Below are 15,974 nucleotides of genomic sequence, written 5' to 3'. Positions count from 1 at the left end.
CATTGATATCAGATTTCAGTTAAGTGCTCCAGTCACCCAAGGCCCACTAATGGATTCTTAAGGTAGCAAAGTCAAAACTCAGTGGCACTTCATATTTACCATAGACATTCAAGTTAAATATTCGGTCTTCTTCTCCAGCGGGATTAGTAGCCACACATGTATACTTCCCTGTGTCAGATGTGAGAGCTCTGTAAATGTTCAGTGTGCTTCCATTTGCAGTGACCCTGTGGGAAAAGTCAAACAGAGGCACTGTGGGGATAAAATCTGGAAAACTCATTCAGTTTTATTGTGCACTTAAATATATATATATATATATATATATATATATATATATATATATATATATATATATATATATATCATGCCTTCATCTTGAATAGAATGATTCAAGTCTAGTTCACAAGTACACAGAAACATAAAGAAGTCAGAGCCACAGAAACTGATGGCCATTTCAGTAAAATAAAATTATATGGAAACTATTTTCACATCTATCATCTCCTTCCGAGAAGAAGGAAACAAAGAAAGTCAAGTCAGGAATGTGACAAGCAGAGGTGCCTTTCTCTCAGCCTTAGAATGTTGTATCTCAATGATCAACATGAGTTCTCTAGTCAAATGAAAAGTTGACAATTCTAATATGAACTGAGGAACATGACAAGGTGAAAAAATGAATACAAAACTAAGTGTGAATACCCTAATGATACTTCAATGAAAAGGAACAAAGAAGTACAGCTACTTAAACAGTGATGACTCTGTACATGTATAGAAATAGTCTGAAGTTTTTCAAGTGGCTAAAGTGTTTCTCTTGATTTTGTAAAAATATATGATAAATATAAAATTAGATAACAAAATATGTCTAAGTTAAGATTATTACACTATTCATCTTCTCCACATACCATTAACCACTAAACACAACTTCCTATGCTTTAAGGAGAAGTTTAAAATGTCATTTACAACTATTCTAAGAAGAGATATTTCATCAGCACCTCTGATGAAGGATTTCTACTGCAGTACACTACTAAATATCACATCTTGAGACTGACATTGAAAGTATATTATGGTGCATGCCTTTAATCCCAACACTCAAGAGGCAGAGGCAGGCGGATCATTGTGAGTTTGAGGCCAGCCTGGTCTACAGAGCGAGTCCAGGACAACCAAGGTGAACAAAGAGAAACCCTGCATCAAAAAAAAAAAAAAAAAAAAAAAAAAAAGCAAGTATTTAAGTGTAGTTGTACTTTTCTCAATATGTGAAATTTAAAGTTTCATGACTTTAAATATATTGCCAGCTAAATTGCAGCTTGTCACAGTCAAATTTTGAAAACACGACCTTGATAAATTGATAGCTACACGAGACAGTGATGAAGTTACCAGCCAAGTGGAGTAAACAAGAAGCAACTTTAGGAATTCAGAATTCCAACCTCCCAGGTAACAATCTAGAGCTTAGGTTCCACCAAGTCAGAAAAATAGCCAATATCACTTAATGAAAATAACTAAACACTTGTCCATATTCATTCATGTAACAGAAATAAAATGTCCAATATCTCTGAGAATATTATCTGACAGCTTACCTAATCTCGTAAAGGAGACAAATACCTACATTTTAATACAAAATTAATAGAAACAAATTGATCCTTATATGTATTTAAGTTCTATGTATTCAACTCACTGACTAGAAAATATATTCGAACTACTAAAATACTGGTTAAAACTATAAATTTAATAGTACATGTATATCTATGCATATAGTTATTTTGGTATGTGTGTGTAAATATGTTCATGTTGAAATATCTTTATGAGATTCTAGATTGTTCCTCTGAAGGAACTTGTTCAAGTTGTATGAAGCTTCTACTGCACTGATGTTCATCTCTTTGTAGAAGATGAAACAAGGATCAGCTGAGAGCGGCATGGGAACAAATCACTATTAAAAATGAAGTGGACTGTGATGCTATTATGTCTTTTCTCATAATTAGCCAATCAACTGTCCTTGAGTGTAGGGGACGGGCTACATGGCCAATGATCAGCCATCTTGTCAGAGCATAGGTTCCTATTTCTCCAGCAGTCTGCCATTCACCAGAAACCAGCTGACCTTGTCATAGGTCAGCAGTTAGACACCTGTGGTTTATTGTGGGGGCTGGTCATTCTAGACCCCCGAGCTGCTCCTTTTCCGGTGAGACTACTGATAAGATCAGATTAAAGGCCAGCTGCCTGCGAGCAGCAGTTCTGGGAGCTTTTTCCTGACTAACCCGATCCTTCACAACTTTCCTGGAATTTCTCTCCTGCAATTATAGCAGCTGTAAAGATAGATACCTGCTGGAGCATTCCAGAGTTAGGTATCCATAGCAACCCTTGCTTACAAAAATACCCATGCCTCTGTGCCTATATAAATTCTGTGAAAATTTTCAATAAATGGGGTTTGATCAGAATGCAGACTTGCCCCCTTCTTCGTGTCTAGTGTTCTGTCTCTATAGAGGAAAATTCTCCTGCTGAGCGTTAGTCGGACCCCAGCGGGCCGGGGCAGGGCATGCAGTTTGATAACTTTAAGATTAAAAACCCCACATCTAGGAATATTGATGACCTTTTTTGTAGGATGCTGTTGGCTAGACATTAACAGGAAAGGATTAATTATTTAATGACATGGGCTTGTATTGGACATTCTAAAACTAGAGGTATCTTTTCAGTGACAGTTGCCTACCATTTTAATGGCTTGGTGTCTAAAGTTTTGTAATCAGAATTGATGAATAAGAACCCCTCTTGCCCCCTTTGTCCCTTTACTCACCACACACACTGACACAAACGCATATACATAGATAAACATTGGAGAGTTATCTAAAGAGAATCTCTATACTCAATGCTCAAAAAGTTGTTATCTTTTCTCTTTGTAAATAAAATATTAGCTGAGACCTAATGATACAAAAGTTTTGATTGCTGGTTGTGTCAGCTTTACAAAGACCTATCCAGGAAGTAAGAGCCCTGATTGAGCAATCGCCTCCATCAGATTGTCCTGTGGACATTTCTGTGGGGGCATTCTCTTGATTAAGGACTGGTGTGTGAGGCTCCAGTTTACTGTTGGCAGTGCCGTCTCTGGGCACGTGGTCTTGGGTCAGATAAGAAAGCAGGCTGAGACAGCCGGTAAGCAGCATTTCTCTATTGTCTCTGATTCAGTGCTTGGTTCCAACTTCTGGTTTGACTTCCTGCCTGGACTTTATTTCACGATGGGCTATAAGGTGTAAAGTGAGATAAACTCTTCCCTCCCACAGTTATTTTTGGTCATGATGTTTATCACAGCAATATAAAGCAGAGTAGGACAGAAATTGGTATTATTCACATAAATCTGAAGCATGTAGAGCATCATGGAAGACTGTATGGCTTATAATGAAGTCATTCTTTTAAACACACCTGATTCTTTCTGTTTCACCATTCACGATGGGTTTTCCATCCCTAAGCCACTGCAGACGTGGGCTGGGAACGCCATCTGCACTGCAGACCAGCTCAACGTTTTCCCCAAGAAGGACACTGACTTCACTGGGAACTTCAGCACCAGCAACACTTGGAGGGACTTTAGAGAGAGAAGAATTTTTATTAGGAAAGTATAAGGCTGTACACGCTAACGAATGGGACAAAAATAGTAGACTATACCATTTAGTTTTGGTTGTTGTGGCCTTTTATTTTGTCTGTGTGTACCCGCATGCAAGTGGTCCTCTGGTGTGCTCATGCGTGCAGAGACGAGAGGGCAACTTGGAGGAGCTGGGTTGCTCCTTATACCATGTGGGCTGCAGGACTGAACTGGTTATCAGGTTTGGTGGCAAGCGGCTTTACCTGCTGATCAACCTCACTGTCCAGAAAAATGTAATTTCTAATTCAGAATTCTTCCTGGGTTAGGACTGGCCTATAGTTTCTAAATGTCATTACTATTAAATGAGAAAGACAAAGGCACCAAGTTACTTCAATGTTCCTGATATTCCTGCAACTGTTTAGTCATAGGGACTGATAACTATTGATCTTGTGGGAAACCAACGGACTCGTCCTTAGCTTAAGCTTCAGCGGGTTGTATGTAATTCATGTAGTTCAGCACAATCGCCTTTCAAGACATTTTGGCATGAAGGTCTCAGGAGAGCTGTATATTAATTATTTGTCTATTGCCTATTATTTATTATGAAATTTTGATAGACATACTATGCTCGAATAGTTTCTGTTCTTTTTTATCTGGTTATCTTTGGTGTATATTAAAGATACTAACACTGATCAGAAATACAGGTTCGATTCTCAGCACACACATGGCTTTTCCCAGCTACCTGTAACTCCTGTGCCAGGGGATCTGATGTTTTCTTCTGGGCTTTGGGCACTAGGAATGCATGTGGTGAAGACATATACTTAGGCAAAACAACTACATATCAAAAGTATAAGAATTTAAAGTTTAGAAAGGAACACACTTGGATTTCTGTGCTATAGAATTACAGAGGCATGCCAGAAACAGCTCATCTTTGCTCATAGGAGCCTATCTGGCCTGACTTCCTATGCCATGTTCACAGTCATTCATTGTGACAGTTGGAAATAGGCCACTCTGGGTGTCCACACACCAGGAAACTGACACATCCTAGCCACATATCACTATTTTTTTTTGTTTGGTTTCGAGAGTCAGTTGTTAAATATTTACTAACACTGTATTACCTTTTTAAATGTCATTTTAGCCATCAGAGATAATTTTAACAAAGTAGCTGAAGTTAGAGTACCAAAGAAATTGTCACTAGATATACTAATGAAACTTGTCCCAATTAGGGAGTATGTGTATGCATTTTTCCTAGTTTTAAGACATAATGTAAATATATTAAAACGAATTTTAGAAAATGTTTGGTCAAACCAACATACTTTATCATTTATATTATTCATTATTGGTGCATATGCATAATTAGGCATATTTTTCTTTAAGTTTAAATTGCATTTTATTTATTTTGTGTATATGTTTATATGTATGTGAGTACACATGTCCCACAGTGCATGTTTGAAAGTCAGAGGACAACTTGTAGGAGTTGGTTTCCCTTTTCCACCATGTAACTCTCACTCAGTTCCTCAGACTTGATGGCAGATGTCTTTTCCTACTTAGCCATCCTGCCAACCCCCGGTAAGATACTGTAGCACTGAATAGCTACTTTCCCTTTTCTGTCTCTGAAATATCAGAGCATCAGTGGTGGTTGCAAAGATCATGAATCAATTTTCTTTTCCTGTAATTTCAGGGAGTTAGCTTTAACACAGCAACAGCAGATATATTCAAGACCAAGGGTACACTTTATTAGAAATTCTTTAGTAATGCTAATGAAACCAGGAAGCAAGACCTCCATGCCATTTTGAGTCAAATACATTACTCAGAGGTTTGCTGAAAATCAAAAAGCAGCAAGCTTCCCCTATAGTCCTCAATACTATGCCACAATGCAGGCATCAATGGTTAAATGTTTCCTGGGTGAACTGATGCTCCCTATTCACAGTACAAAACTGTGCAGGATTCATGATGATTTTAAGTTCTCCCATGTGAAACTATAGCACAGTCTCACAAATTAAACAGTACATATCTAAAAAAATAAGAACAGGCTTATAGTCTTAGTACAAAAATAAACTGTAACAAATAAAGCATTGCAATTCCATAGACTACATCACAGAAATGTTATACTTTCATTATAACAAAATTAGCAGTGATATCCTAAATCCTGGTTTTTCCTCTCTCCATATTTATGTGCTTTTCCACGAAAGTAGAATGCACTAGTAAATACATGACCAAAGCTGTCAATATTTCCAGGATTCGAGAGATAGCCAAGTCTATGGTCAATGGTCTCTTTTAATACAGAGCATTTGTACTCTAGAAAGACTATGTCAAAGAAAGGAGGACAGATTACAGTGTAGTTAACATACCCTGAATGGAAAGGATATAGTTTTTCTGAGCCTTTCCCTCCATATTGGATGCAACACAGGTGTAGTTTCCACTATCTGAACGCTGAGGTCGGGCAATTTGCAGTTTGGTTCCTCCAGATAAAATGTGAACTTCAAGTGGGTCAGAATTTTCTAAAGGTAGAAATAAAGAGGGAAAAAAAAAGAGAAAGAAATAACATTTAAAGACATTCTCTTCATGTAATAAGTATACATTTCTTAAAAGTTTTCCTCTGTATTTTTAATGAGAATTTTTTCAAACATAAACAATTTTTTTAAAAAATCTGTTTATAGTGGGGCAGTTCACAATCCCAGATAGTTGAGAGGCAGAGTGAAGAGGATAGAGAGTTCAAGGCCTGTCTGGTCTATTTAGTCAGATCCTGCCTCAAAACAACAACAACAACAACAACAACAACAAAAGCATTGCAGTGGTAAACTGCAGTGGTAGGGGCCTTGCCTTGAGTGCATGAGGCCCTCTCTTCAGTGTAAAGTTGCTTAACAAAGCAAATGTTTACACAGGAGTCTCCTCAGTAAATTTGCTTTCTTAAACCAACCACAGCCAAGAGCACAAGACTGAGAACCTGCTGACTTACAACTGTAGTGACTTAAAGGCAAAGTAAGGCAAACACAAGAAACGTCCAACTTGTTACCTATCGGCTTGTGGTTCTTTAACCATGTGATGGCGGGAGGTGGGATCCCAGTGGCATCGCATGTCAGTGTCACTGGATTGTTGACTGTCTCCACAACTACTTCTCTTTCGGGCCCTTCAATGGTGGGAGGCACTGTAAAGAGACAGAAGAAGATCTCACGCCGCCGTTAAGTCAATTCAAGACATGTTCTTTCATTTGCATATCTAGGGGAAAGAGAGTTGTATTAGAGGCAAATGCTCACCATATACATTGAGGTGGAAATTTTTATCATCTCGTCCTGCTACATTTATAGCTCTACATACATACTGGCCTGTGTCAGACACCTAAAAGAAAAAGATACTATTGTATGTGCTCCATTAAGTGATAGATGACCAATCACAAGGTTCAGGAGTAGATTAAGCATCAGTCATCTTTATGCTCAACTGCCCCACTTCTAGTCGCCTTCAGAAATCCTGGTTTTTTTTTTTAATGCAAATAAGTTCAATGGCTTTGACCATGCACTTTTCCATGAACAGCACTGTTCACTGTAGTAAAGGGAGAAGGCCTCTTCCAGATATCTCTTCTACAACCCCACCATGGAGGCACAACACTCAGACAAGGACCAAAGATGCACCTCGGCTCGCTTGATGTGTAGCATTTGTCCACCAGTTAAAATCTCCACGTGGGTAGAATCTGTTATAATCCGCCCGTTCTTGGACCAGGTGATGACTGGAGGAGGGACAGCATTTGACTCGCATTCCAATGATACCGAGGTGCCCTCTCTTACATTGACTACAGAAAGAGACTCGCTGCCATGATCCTTAATGCTTGGGGGTACTGAGGCAGGAAACAAAAAGGAGAATATTCAAATAGGTTTTGTTTTCATTGAGTTGCTTAGCTAGAAAATATGAAATAAAATTATATTATGGAGAAAGAGTAAAAAACGCACCGTGAACAGTCAAGGAGACTTTTTTCTTGCTTTCTCCAGCTTGGTTGATAGCAATGCAGGTGTAGTCACCACCATCAGATACCTTGGCCCGAATAATCTGTAGAGTTCGACCACCTGGGGAAGATATAAGGTTGTTTTTAATTCTCTCTCTCTCTCTCTCTCTCTCTCTCTCTCTCTCTCTCTCTCTCTCTCTCTCTGTCTCTCTCTCTCTGTCTCACTCTCTGTCTGTCTCACTCTCTGTCTCTCTCTCTCTGTGTCTCTGTCTCTGTCTCTGTCTCTCTCTCTCATGTGTCTTTGTGTCTGTGTGTGCATGCACGCACCTGTCATAGTGCATGTGTTGAGGTCTGAGGCGGACAACTTGTGGGAGTTCTGTCCTTCTGCCATGTGGGTCTGGGGATTAGCTAGTCCATTCTGAGTCTAAATTCCCCATAGTACAGAGCTGATGGGTTATCCTTCAGTCTATCATCTGTCTCTCTTAGGCGAGTCTGGCTTTTTGACTTTGCTGCCCTGTGTTGTCATCTGCAAACACTGGGCTGTACTCACAGCTGTCTCGAGACATGTGGGACATAGGCTACAGCTGGCTTCTGAGTTCCATCTGTTCATCCCGCTACATATTTCTCACTGTCAATTCTTTTTTAAATGTTATTTTTCATTTACAAACTTCTTTGTGGAGGAGGTGTGCTATAGTAGTATGCAGAAGTCTGAGGCCAGGCTGTGGGAGTACTTTTATTTTCCCACCATATGGGTCCCAGGGTTCAGATTTCGGTGGTGAGTTTTTACAGCAAGTACCCTTAGCCTCTGAGCCTTCTTGCTGGCCCTCACTCCCTCTCCTATCAGTATCATCTACCTTTGTGTTTAGCTACCATGCTCCAGAAGATTGGGGCTCACTGAAAATAACCAGTAAGTTTGTACAGTGGCTATTTATCATTTGCATTAAGGAGCACCTCATTTTTCTGATCCCTACTTCCATAATTAAGTATTCCATGATGGTACATTTCCATTGAAGTCGTACAAGTCTTTACTCTATGGCTATCGTTGGGTCTGGTGAATAAAGAGTGAGACCTGGAGAGAGACTAAGGTAAAAGGATCTTTGTTTTGAAATGGAGGTCATGCCGTGCATGGCCCGCCTTGTGAGATGAGTAGCTCCTTACCAGGCACAATGAGAACATTAGTGTTTGGTTTGATGGGCTCTTCATTCTTGAGCCAGCTGAGGTCAGGAGGGGGAAAACCAGACACCTCACAGGTCAAAGAGATGAAATGGTTCACCACTACAGCAAGATGTTCATGGTTAGGACCAATGACACTTGGAGGAACTGCAAAAGTGTAAATATATATACATGTTAAAACTGAACTTTGACAGTATCAGAAACATATTCTAATTTTCTTTGGTCTGTACAAATAACAAGCAAAGGATTCTGTTATTAGAATTTATAGTGACACTATCAAACCTGTATTTTTCTTCATTGTAAGAGTGTCTCAAAGTTCTCAAAGTCAAAAAACTTCAGTGCAGCCCCCAAAATGTGGTTTTTCAAATTACAAAGAAACAACATAATGTTTTTCAGTGGTTTGGATAATTTTATTTTAAAATGATATCTTGATGTTTCTTATTATGGCAAAAATAATGTAAAGGCTAACTTTAGAATTTCAACATATCATACAGATTATCTTTGTAATATAAATCCATGCAATGTTCAAGAGAAACAAAAATATTAAGAAATAGACAGTACTCCTGTTTATTGTTCAAACACAATTTAGTCATGCTTGCTTTAAAAAAATTCTTTAGCTCTACAAGGTGGTCTTTTGTTATTAGAGAGAGCATAGTAGCATGTAGACATTGTAACTCTGTGCCAAGAAGTCGGTTCGTCCACGAGCAGAAGATACACTATTGACTCTGCCTTCACATGAACATGGAATCTTTCCTATACCCTTTCTCATGAGGCAGTGGTTCTCAACCTTTTAATACAGTTCCTCCTGTTGTGGTAACCTCAAGTATGAAATTATGTCATTGTAACTTCGTAACTGTAACTTTGTTACGGTTATGGATAGTAATGTAAATATCTGATATGCAGGCTAGCTGATATGTGACTCCAAAGAGGTTGGGGCCCATAGGTTGAGAACCTCTGTCCTGAGGGATTAAACATGGGCTGCTTAGGAGATATATATTCTGGAATCCCTGCTGAGTTTTGAGGGAGGTAAAGACGAGGTGATAGAATGAACGAGGCTTCACACACTGAACAAGTTAAAACCAGAGCATAGGCTGTAAAATCTGAAGCCTGGGGTCCCTGCTTTGTCAAGCAGAGCCTACGAGATGTCCGGGGCCCTGAGCTCTTACCGTGAATGTTGAGGTTGAAGTATTTTTTGGCATTCCCAGCTGTGTTCTCAGCAACACACACATACCTCCCGATATCTGTTATTTGAGCATTTAGTATCTAAATGAAAATGGAGAAATGGCAACTGAAATAGCTAATAAAGGAACATGTAACAGTTTACCTTTTAGAACAAACAAGATGCATTCTTTGTAGCGAATGCAAGATGGCTCACCTTATGACTTCCTACTGCCTATGCCAAAACAGGATGCGTTTAATCTATAAGAAGCCTTTATCACTTAGATTGTTACCATCACACACATTTAATGGAAAGACTGCAATAATAAGGTTTTTTAAACCACAGATTATGTTGTTAAAGTTAGGTGTGTGTGTATGTACAGACATTTTGGAAGAACTTACACAAAAATGTCACTGTGATCATTTCTAATTGTGGGAACAGAGTGGAGGATAATTTTTGTATGCTTTTGATGGCTAATGGTCTGAATAAATTTGTTTACAAACTAATAGTTTTAGCAATCTAGTAGACAATTATTACAATGTGCAAAACACTGTTTTAAAATTAGACTTTCCCTTTTACCTGAAGAATCCTGCCATCAGATAGGAACTTATGATGCTCATCTTCTAACAAGGGCTGCCCATCCTTCTGCCAGGAATTCCTGGGTGCTGGGCTACCGCTTGACAAACATTCCATCCGTGCACTCTCGTTCACCAGCACGGTGACCTCTTCTGGGTGATCACTGCTTGCTCCCTTGATAAATGGTGGCACTAGGAAAAATGTTGCAACAGAGGGATTCTGAAGGTCAACAGGGGCTTTAGGAAGGCATACTACACCACTTTGTCTTCTGGACGAGTTGGATAAATGACAGCTTCTAGAGCGTGTTTGTGATGTTCAGAGTTAGTCTTTATAAGGGAATCATCTGAGCTATTCCAAGCTCCCAGCATCAGCATTACTTGAACAGGCATCAGTGTCACCCGGGAACTTGCTTAGAGCTCATATTGATGAACATGAACCTCTCCCTCACCTCCTCTATAGCCATCTGTGAGGAGGGACAAGGAATGGATGGCTGAAAAAGTTCTCCAGATGTTTCTCCAGCATGTTAAATTCTGAGAAGTCCTTAAAACACCTCCCACAATCTATACTCATTTAAGTTAGGAAAAGTCACATGTTTTCTGTAGAATAGAATCTGGAAAGGTTAAATAAATTAAGAGATTGTGTTGGTAACATTTGTAAAAGCAGAGAGGATTATAAAGTTTGATTAATTTTGTTGCACTCTGTTAAAACACACCAGGATTTCAACAACCAGTGTCTATTTAGTGTAGACTCAGCCTTATGGTATTTGATTTTCCAACAATTAAGTTGAAACTCAGTGCTGCAAAGTGCATGGTGGAACTTCAGTGTTATTTTACATATAACTCACATTTAAAGTTACACCATTTGACTGTCTTCTCTGCTGTATCCTCAGTGCCCAAGGACAGGACCTGTCACATACTGAGCAATCAACAGATATCTGCCAAGTAAATACAATTTGAAATTTAATGTCTACCTCTTTTTTGGGGGGAGGGGCTTCTACAGAGTGCTATTTGCATAGAAAACTCTAGCCCTTCCACCTTGCCCCTCTACAAGCTGTCCATCAGCCTCTCTTCAGGTTACTTTCTTCATCCCCAGCCCACACCTCACAGTGTTCACTTAAGTGATGGGCTGATACAGGGAGCTCTGTGGCCACTCCTCCTACTTTTCTTTACACCCCTGCTTCCAGGGCTCATCCAGGTGATAATGAAAGCAATGACTGAGTCAAATGGTTCCAACTATGACTGTCAGATGACCACAGCAGCCACTGCAGATCTTTTCCTGTTTGCCACAGGCTGGCGTTTCAAGCCTGCCCTGCTTGTTTTACACTCATACGAAACAAGATTGCTAAATATACTCAATATAGGTTTTTCCGTGTCCCCTTTCTTTCTCTGTCTCCCCCAACAGCTTACTGCCTTCTTAGTTCCTTGCTCCATTATTTCAATACATGCCCTTGGCCTGTATAATATCAATTCTCCCACCCCTGCTTTCTACACACATTTTCGACACTTTAATGAATCTCTTTGTATTCAGTGTCTGCCCTTGGTCTATCGGGTAAGTTCAAATCTCTTACATTTGTTCTTGCCAGCTAGCTCTGTTCTAACTCGTGTCTCTCATCTCATGTCTAATGTATGCTCAAAAATTATCTGTGTTTTGTGGCTTTGAAGTGAATCACACAACCTAAACTGTTCTGTTAATCTTCACCAATAGACTTGAAGTTTCAAAGATAAAGGCTTTTTATATTCTGAAACTCATTTTGACGTTCAGCACCGAAAAGCAAGCAGTTGACAACTTCTAATAGCCGGAATCTGGGTACAGTAATTTACTGTGTTCCCATATTCCTTGACTGTCTCCTTCTATGCTGTTTTCCTTCTCTTATCTCCAACCGTTTCCCTATGACAGTCTTTGGTCAAGAAGTATACCATTCTTTCTGCTGGAAATTTTGTCTTTGAGTGTCATTCGTCTGGGGCCAACTGTGGGATGCACAGTCTGGATTTAGTTCTTTGTCCTTTGTGACACTTGCTTGTTTTTAAGTGCCTGGCCAGCGTTATACACGGGCATTCCTGAATCACGTCAGATTTAGCACACCGGAAACAAAGCTGACTTCCTTCCTTTCAACTCTGCCTGTTTTCCCAGGAGCTCTACTTTTATTGACCTTATTATCATTCTCCCAATCACTTGGCATCAAATTCCCAGTTATACTCTGAAAAGAGTGTCTAATCTCTCATACCACTTCAACATTTTTTTTTTTTGCATTAAAAAACATTTCCTTTTTACTGTGTGTTGACTAGTTTTTGTCAACATGTCACAAAACTGAGGCAGAGCTGGGAAGGGGAATTTTTAACTGAGGAGGTGAGACTTCACCAATTTGGAGAGTAGGCAAGTATGTGGGGGCATTTTTTTAAAAATTAGTAATTGATGAGGAAAGACTCAGCTTGTTGTGGGAGGTGTCACCCCTAGGCAGGCCGTCCTGGGTTGTGCAAGAAAGCAGGCTGAGCAAGCCGAAGGGTACAGTCCAGTAAGCAGGGTACAAAGTAGGCTCCCGCTCCAGTTCCTGCCTCCAGGCTCCTGCCTCAATGGACTGTGAGTTGGGATAGGCAAGATGAATGAACCCTTTCCTCTCTAGGGAGTCTTTGGTCCTGGTTTTATCACAGCAATGGAAAGCAAACCAGAACAGACTGACTGATCCCTGTATACTACCATGGCCACTTCACCAGCTTAGCCTTCACCAATGTATTTACTCCTGCTTCTAATGACTCCATTCGTCTTAAAGAAATAATGGTTTTTCCCCTTCATGTCCATATACCAAATGGGGATGACTCCTGCTGGACAGCAGGTGTTAGAATTACATTTCACCATCAGAACTCTACAACTCTTGATGTGTGTGGCAGATTCTTGTGTGATCCACACAGGGCAGGAGAACAATCAATTCTAGGGCTTCAGTTATAGATATTAGTCAGGAAATTTTTCATTCAATGTGAAACAAGGAAGAAATAAATCTAGAACTTCTAAGGTCTGCCCTGCTACCCAAAAGAACCATTGTTGATAATGACAACAACAACAACAACAACAACAGTTAATAATAATAAGTAAAGAGAAACATCTGGACAGCTTTGACCTCTTTTGAGCCACGGAAGTAAGAAGTCAGTGATTGCAGATTACTCTACTCTAGGGCTTGGCAAGTTTGCTGATCAGTAATCCTTTCATCCTCCATCTCTCCTTCCCTCCGTCCCTTCTTCCTTCCTTTCCTCATTCCTTCTGCTCTCCAGTTTTGTTAGTTGAGATCTTAGGAGTCATGACTGATACACAGATGACGCTCAGTTTGCATACAAGACGTTAGTTTTAGGAAGAACCATGAATTTCTATTATGTTTATAATTTCTAAAGGGCTTAGGGGACCATCTTGCAAACATTAGTCACTGAGAACTATTTCGGAGTGAAAAAATGCTTAATCAACAAAAGAAAGCAAACTTACAGAGCACACGGACGTCATACTGCAGGGAGTCTTCCCCAGCCTCATTCATAGCCACGCATGTGTACCTGCCAGCATCTTCTACTTTAGCCCGCGGAATCTGCAGCACTCGCCCTCCTGAAAGTATATCGTGTTATGTCACTTCTCCAAGTGTTAGGGTGAGCACGGATCATGAACAGGGCTACACCTTTCCCCACTAACAACTTACATTTGTTTATTTTTTTTGCTACTGTTCCCACTTCCTTTAGTCATTCAGTTTAATCTTAGATAATATCCATTTTCACAGCAAATATTGCCTTGCTATAAAAAGTCACCCAATACTGTAATACAAGTCAGAATTTTTGAGAAATAAATAGCTGGTGTCAATTTTCCTAGAGGGTAGAAGGCTACTGGCTCCTCTGTGTTCTGTGTGGGATGTTGCAGCATGGCGATGCTTTCACTGTTTTATTTTATAAAGATATTATTTCAGTTAATGTGGGTTAACTTTGCATATATTATGCACAGCATTGACCCTAAAGGTACAATGTGTGAGTTTTAACTAACCCTAATAATTGAATACTTGTGATAATTACACTGAAACCTTGAGAATATTGTTCCAAGAAGTTAAGCATATTTTCCATTAATAAACCATGTGATGATTAAAATACTTAAAAGTAAAAGTCCTAACTATTGCTCATAAAAATGCAACCAATGCAATCAATTAATTGAATAATAACTATTTTCAAACATACATTTGAATTTATATTAATGATGCACAGAAACCAAACTGATGAAAGACATCAATACAGAAAGAGAGGTAAGAGCAAGTCCAAAAACTTGCATGAATTGATAATGACCATGGAACAGATCTGAAAATTGAGCTAAAGTCTTCTACTGTCAATTCCTCAAGGTAGCTTTTTCTGTATATGGAAGCCACATCACTCAGCAACCCAAATAACTGTTGAATTACAGTGAACTGGCCTGATAAATGAAAATGGAGACAGTAGGCAGAGCTTCATGCTTTTACATGTCAGCGTTTACCTGGCAAAATCAATACTCTGTCACTGGAGGTCAGAGGTCGGCCATCTTTGTACCATGTCAGAGTTGGGGGAGGAGCAGCGTTGGTCTCACAGTGCAGAGAAATGGGATTGTTGATGATCACATCTTTGGCTTCCCCAGTCCTGCCGGTATCCAGCATGTTTCCTATTTCCCAAAGCTTCTGAAAACTTGGAGGGACTGTAGAGGGAAGGCATGACATCTCTGTCACAACTTGTATGTCAGACAATAATTTTGGCTATATCTTGATGAATGATATGGGGATTTGATGTTAGTCAATGCCAAAATATTTTCAAGTACTTATATGCTTTCCAACCACAGCCAGACAGAGAGTAGTCATCAGTCAGAGCTGGTTCTTGGGTAGAAGAAGATGACCTATGGTTGCTCAGAGACCACATTTGTCTTAGCTGTTCCTGTAAAACGGCTCCTCTATTGAGCAACAGTGGGGCACCCTTTCAAGGAGGAATATGATAAGAAATGTGATTGCTGTAGGAGAAGCTAATTTTGAGGCACACACGAAAGAAAATATGGGCTCATTTGATAACACTGTCAATTATTTCTTCTACTAAAGAAGTTATCTAAATAAATAATTGGGACTAAGCTATCAAAACTAGGACTGTCTCACTCTTCTCTGATAGCAAGCATGAGTTTTATCGAAGATAATTGCCTATACATTAAAGTCATTTCAAAGGGGCTTGAGGTTTGACCTGAATTTCCAAGTTTTAGACACATATGAAAAATCAAAGATGTGTGAAAATTTTGTGTACCCAGATGTTAAGTATAGTATTAGTATAAATAATGAAAACTTTAAGACAATCTGGATATTTAAAAAAAAAAAGACAACCCGGATATTTAACTGTCGGAGTTTAGTTAAAATAATATTTGAGTATACAACTGATGAAATAAGCAAAGTTCTTAAAAGTTATATTGGGTGGTGGGGTATGGCTCACAGAGAGAATGTATTTAGCATGCATAAAGTCCTAGATTCAATATCCAGCACTGGCAAAAACAATCCTGCTGGAAGATGGTAAACACCCAGAAAAACAATACCAACAATAGCGGGTATTAGTCCTTAACCACTT

The 15,974-nt window shown here is 39.4% G+C and overlaps 1 protein-coding gene across 3 annotated transcripts in view; it reads right to left on the bottom strand.

The window, feature by feature from the left end:
* The window catches only part of HMCN1 (hemicentin 1), a 494,329-nt gene that overhangs the window by 90,819 nt on the left and 387,536 nt on the right, over window positions 1-15,974 (bottom strand). For all 3 annotated transcript variants that reach the window (XM_084782016.1, XM_084782014.1, XM_084782015.1), the window contains exons 54-65: window positions 14,878-15,072; window positions 13,861-13,974; window positions 10,396-10,583; window positions 9,824-9,920; window positions 8,643-8,804; window positions 7,492-7,605; window positions 7,177-7,379; window positions 6,805-6,886; window positions 6,564-6,695; window positions 5,899-6,048; window positions 3,394-3,553; window positions 100-224 (exon numbers count right to left, since the gene is read on the bottom strand). In XM_084782016.1, the coding sequence (XP_084638142.1) occupies window positions 100-224; window positions 3,394-3,553; window positions 5,899-6,048; window positions 6,564-6,695; window positions 6,805-6,886; window positions 7,177-7,379; window positions 7,492-7,605; window positions 8,643-8,804; window positions 9,824-9,920; window positions 10,396-10,583; window positions 13,861-13,974; window positions 14,878-15,072 (1,722 nt within the window). The remainder of the gene's footprint in view (window positions 1-99; window positions 225-3,393; window positions 3,554-5,898; window positions 6,049-6,563; window positions 6,696-6,804; window positions 6,887-7,176; window positions 7,380-7,491; window positions 7,606-8,642; window positions 8,805-9,823; window positions 9,921-10,395; window positions 10,584-13,860; window positions 13,975-14,877; window positions 15,073-15,974) is intronic.

Source organism: Acomys minous (assembly GCF_964271855.1).
Source record: "Acomys minous genome assembly, chromosome: 1".
NCBI classification, from domain to species: domain Eukaryota; kingdom Metazoa; phylum Chordata; class Mammalia; order Rodentia; family Muridae; genus Acomys; species Acomys minous.
This window is presented reverse-complemented; position numbering and strand designations above follow the sequence as displayed.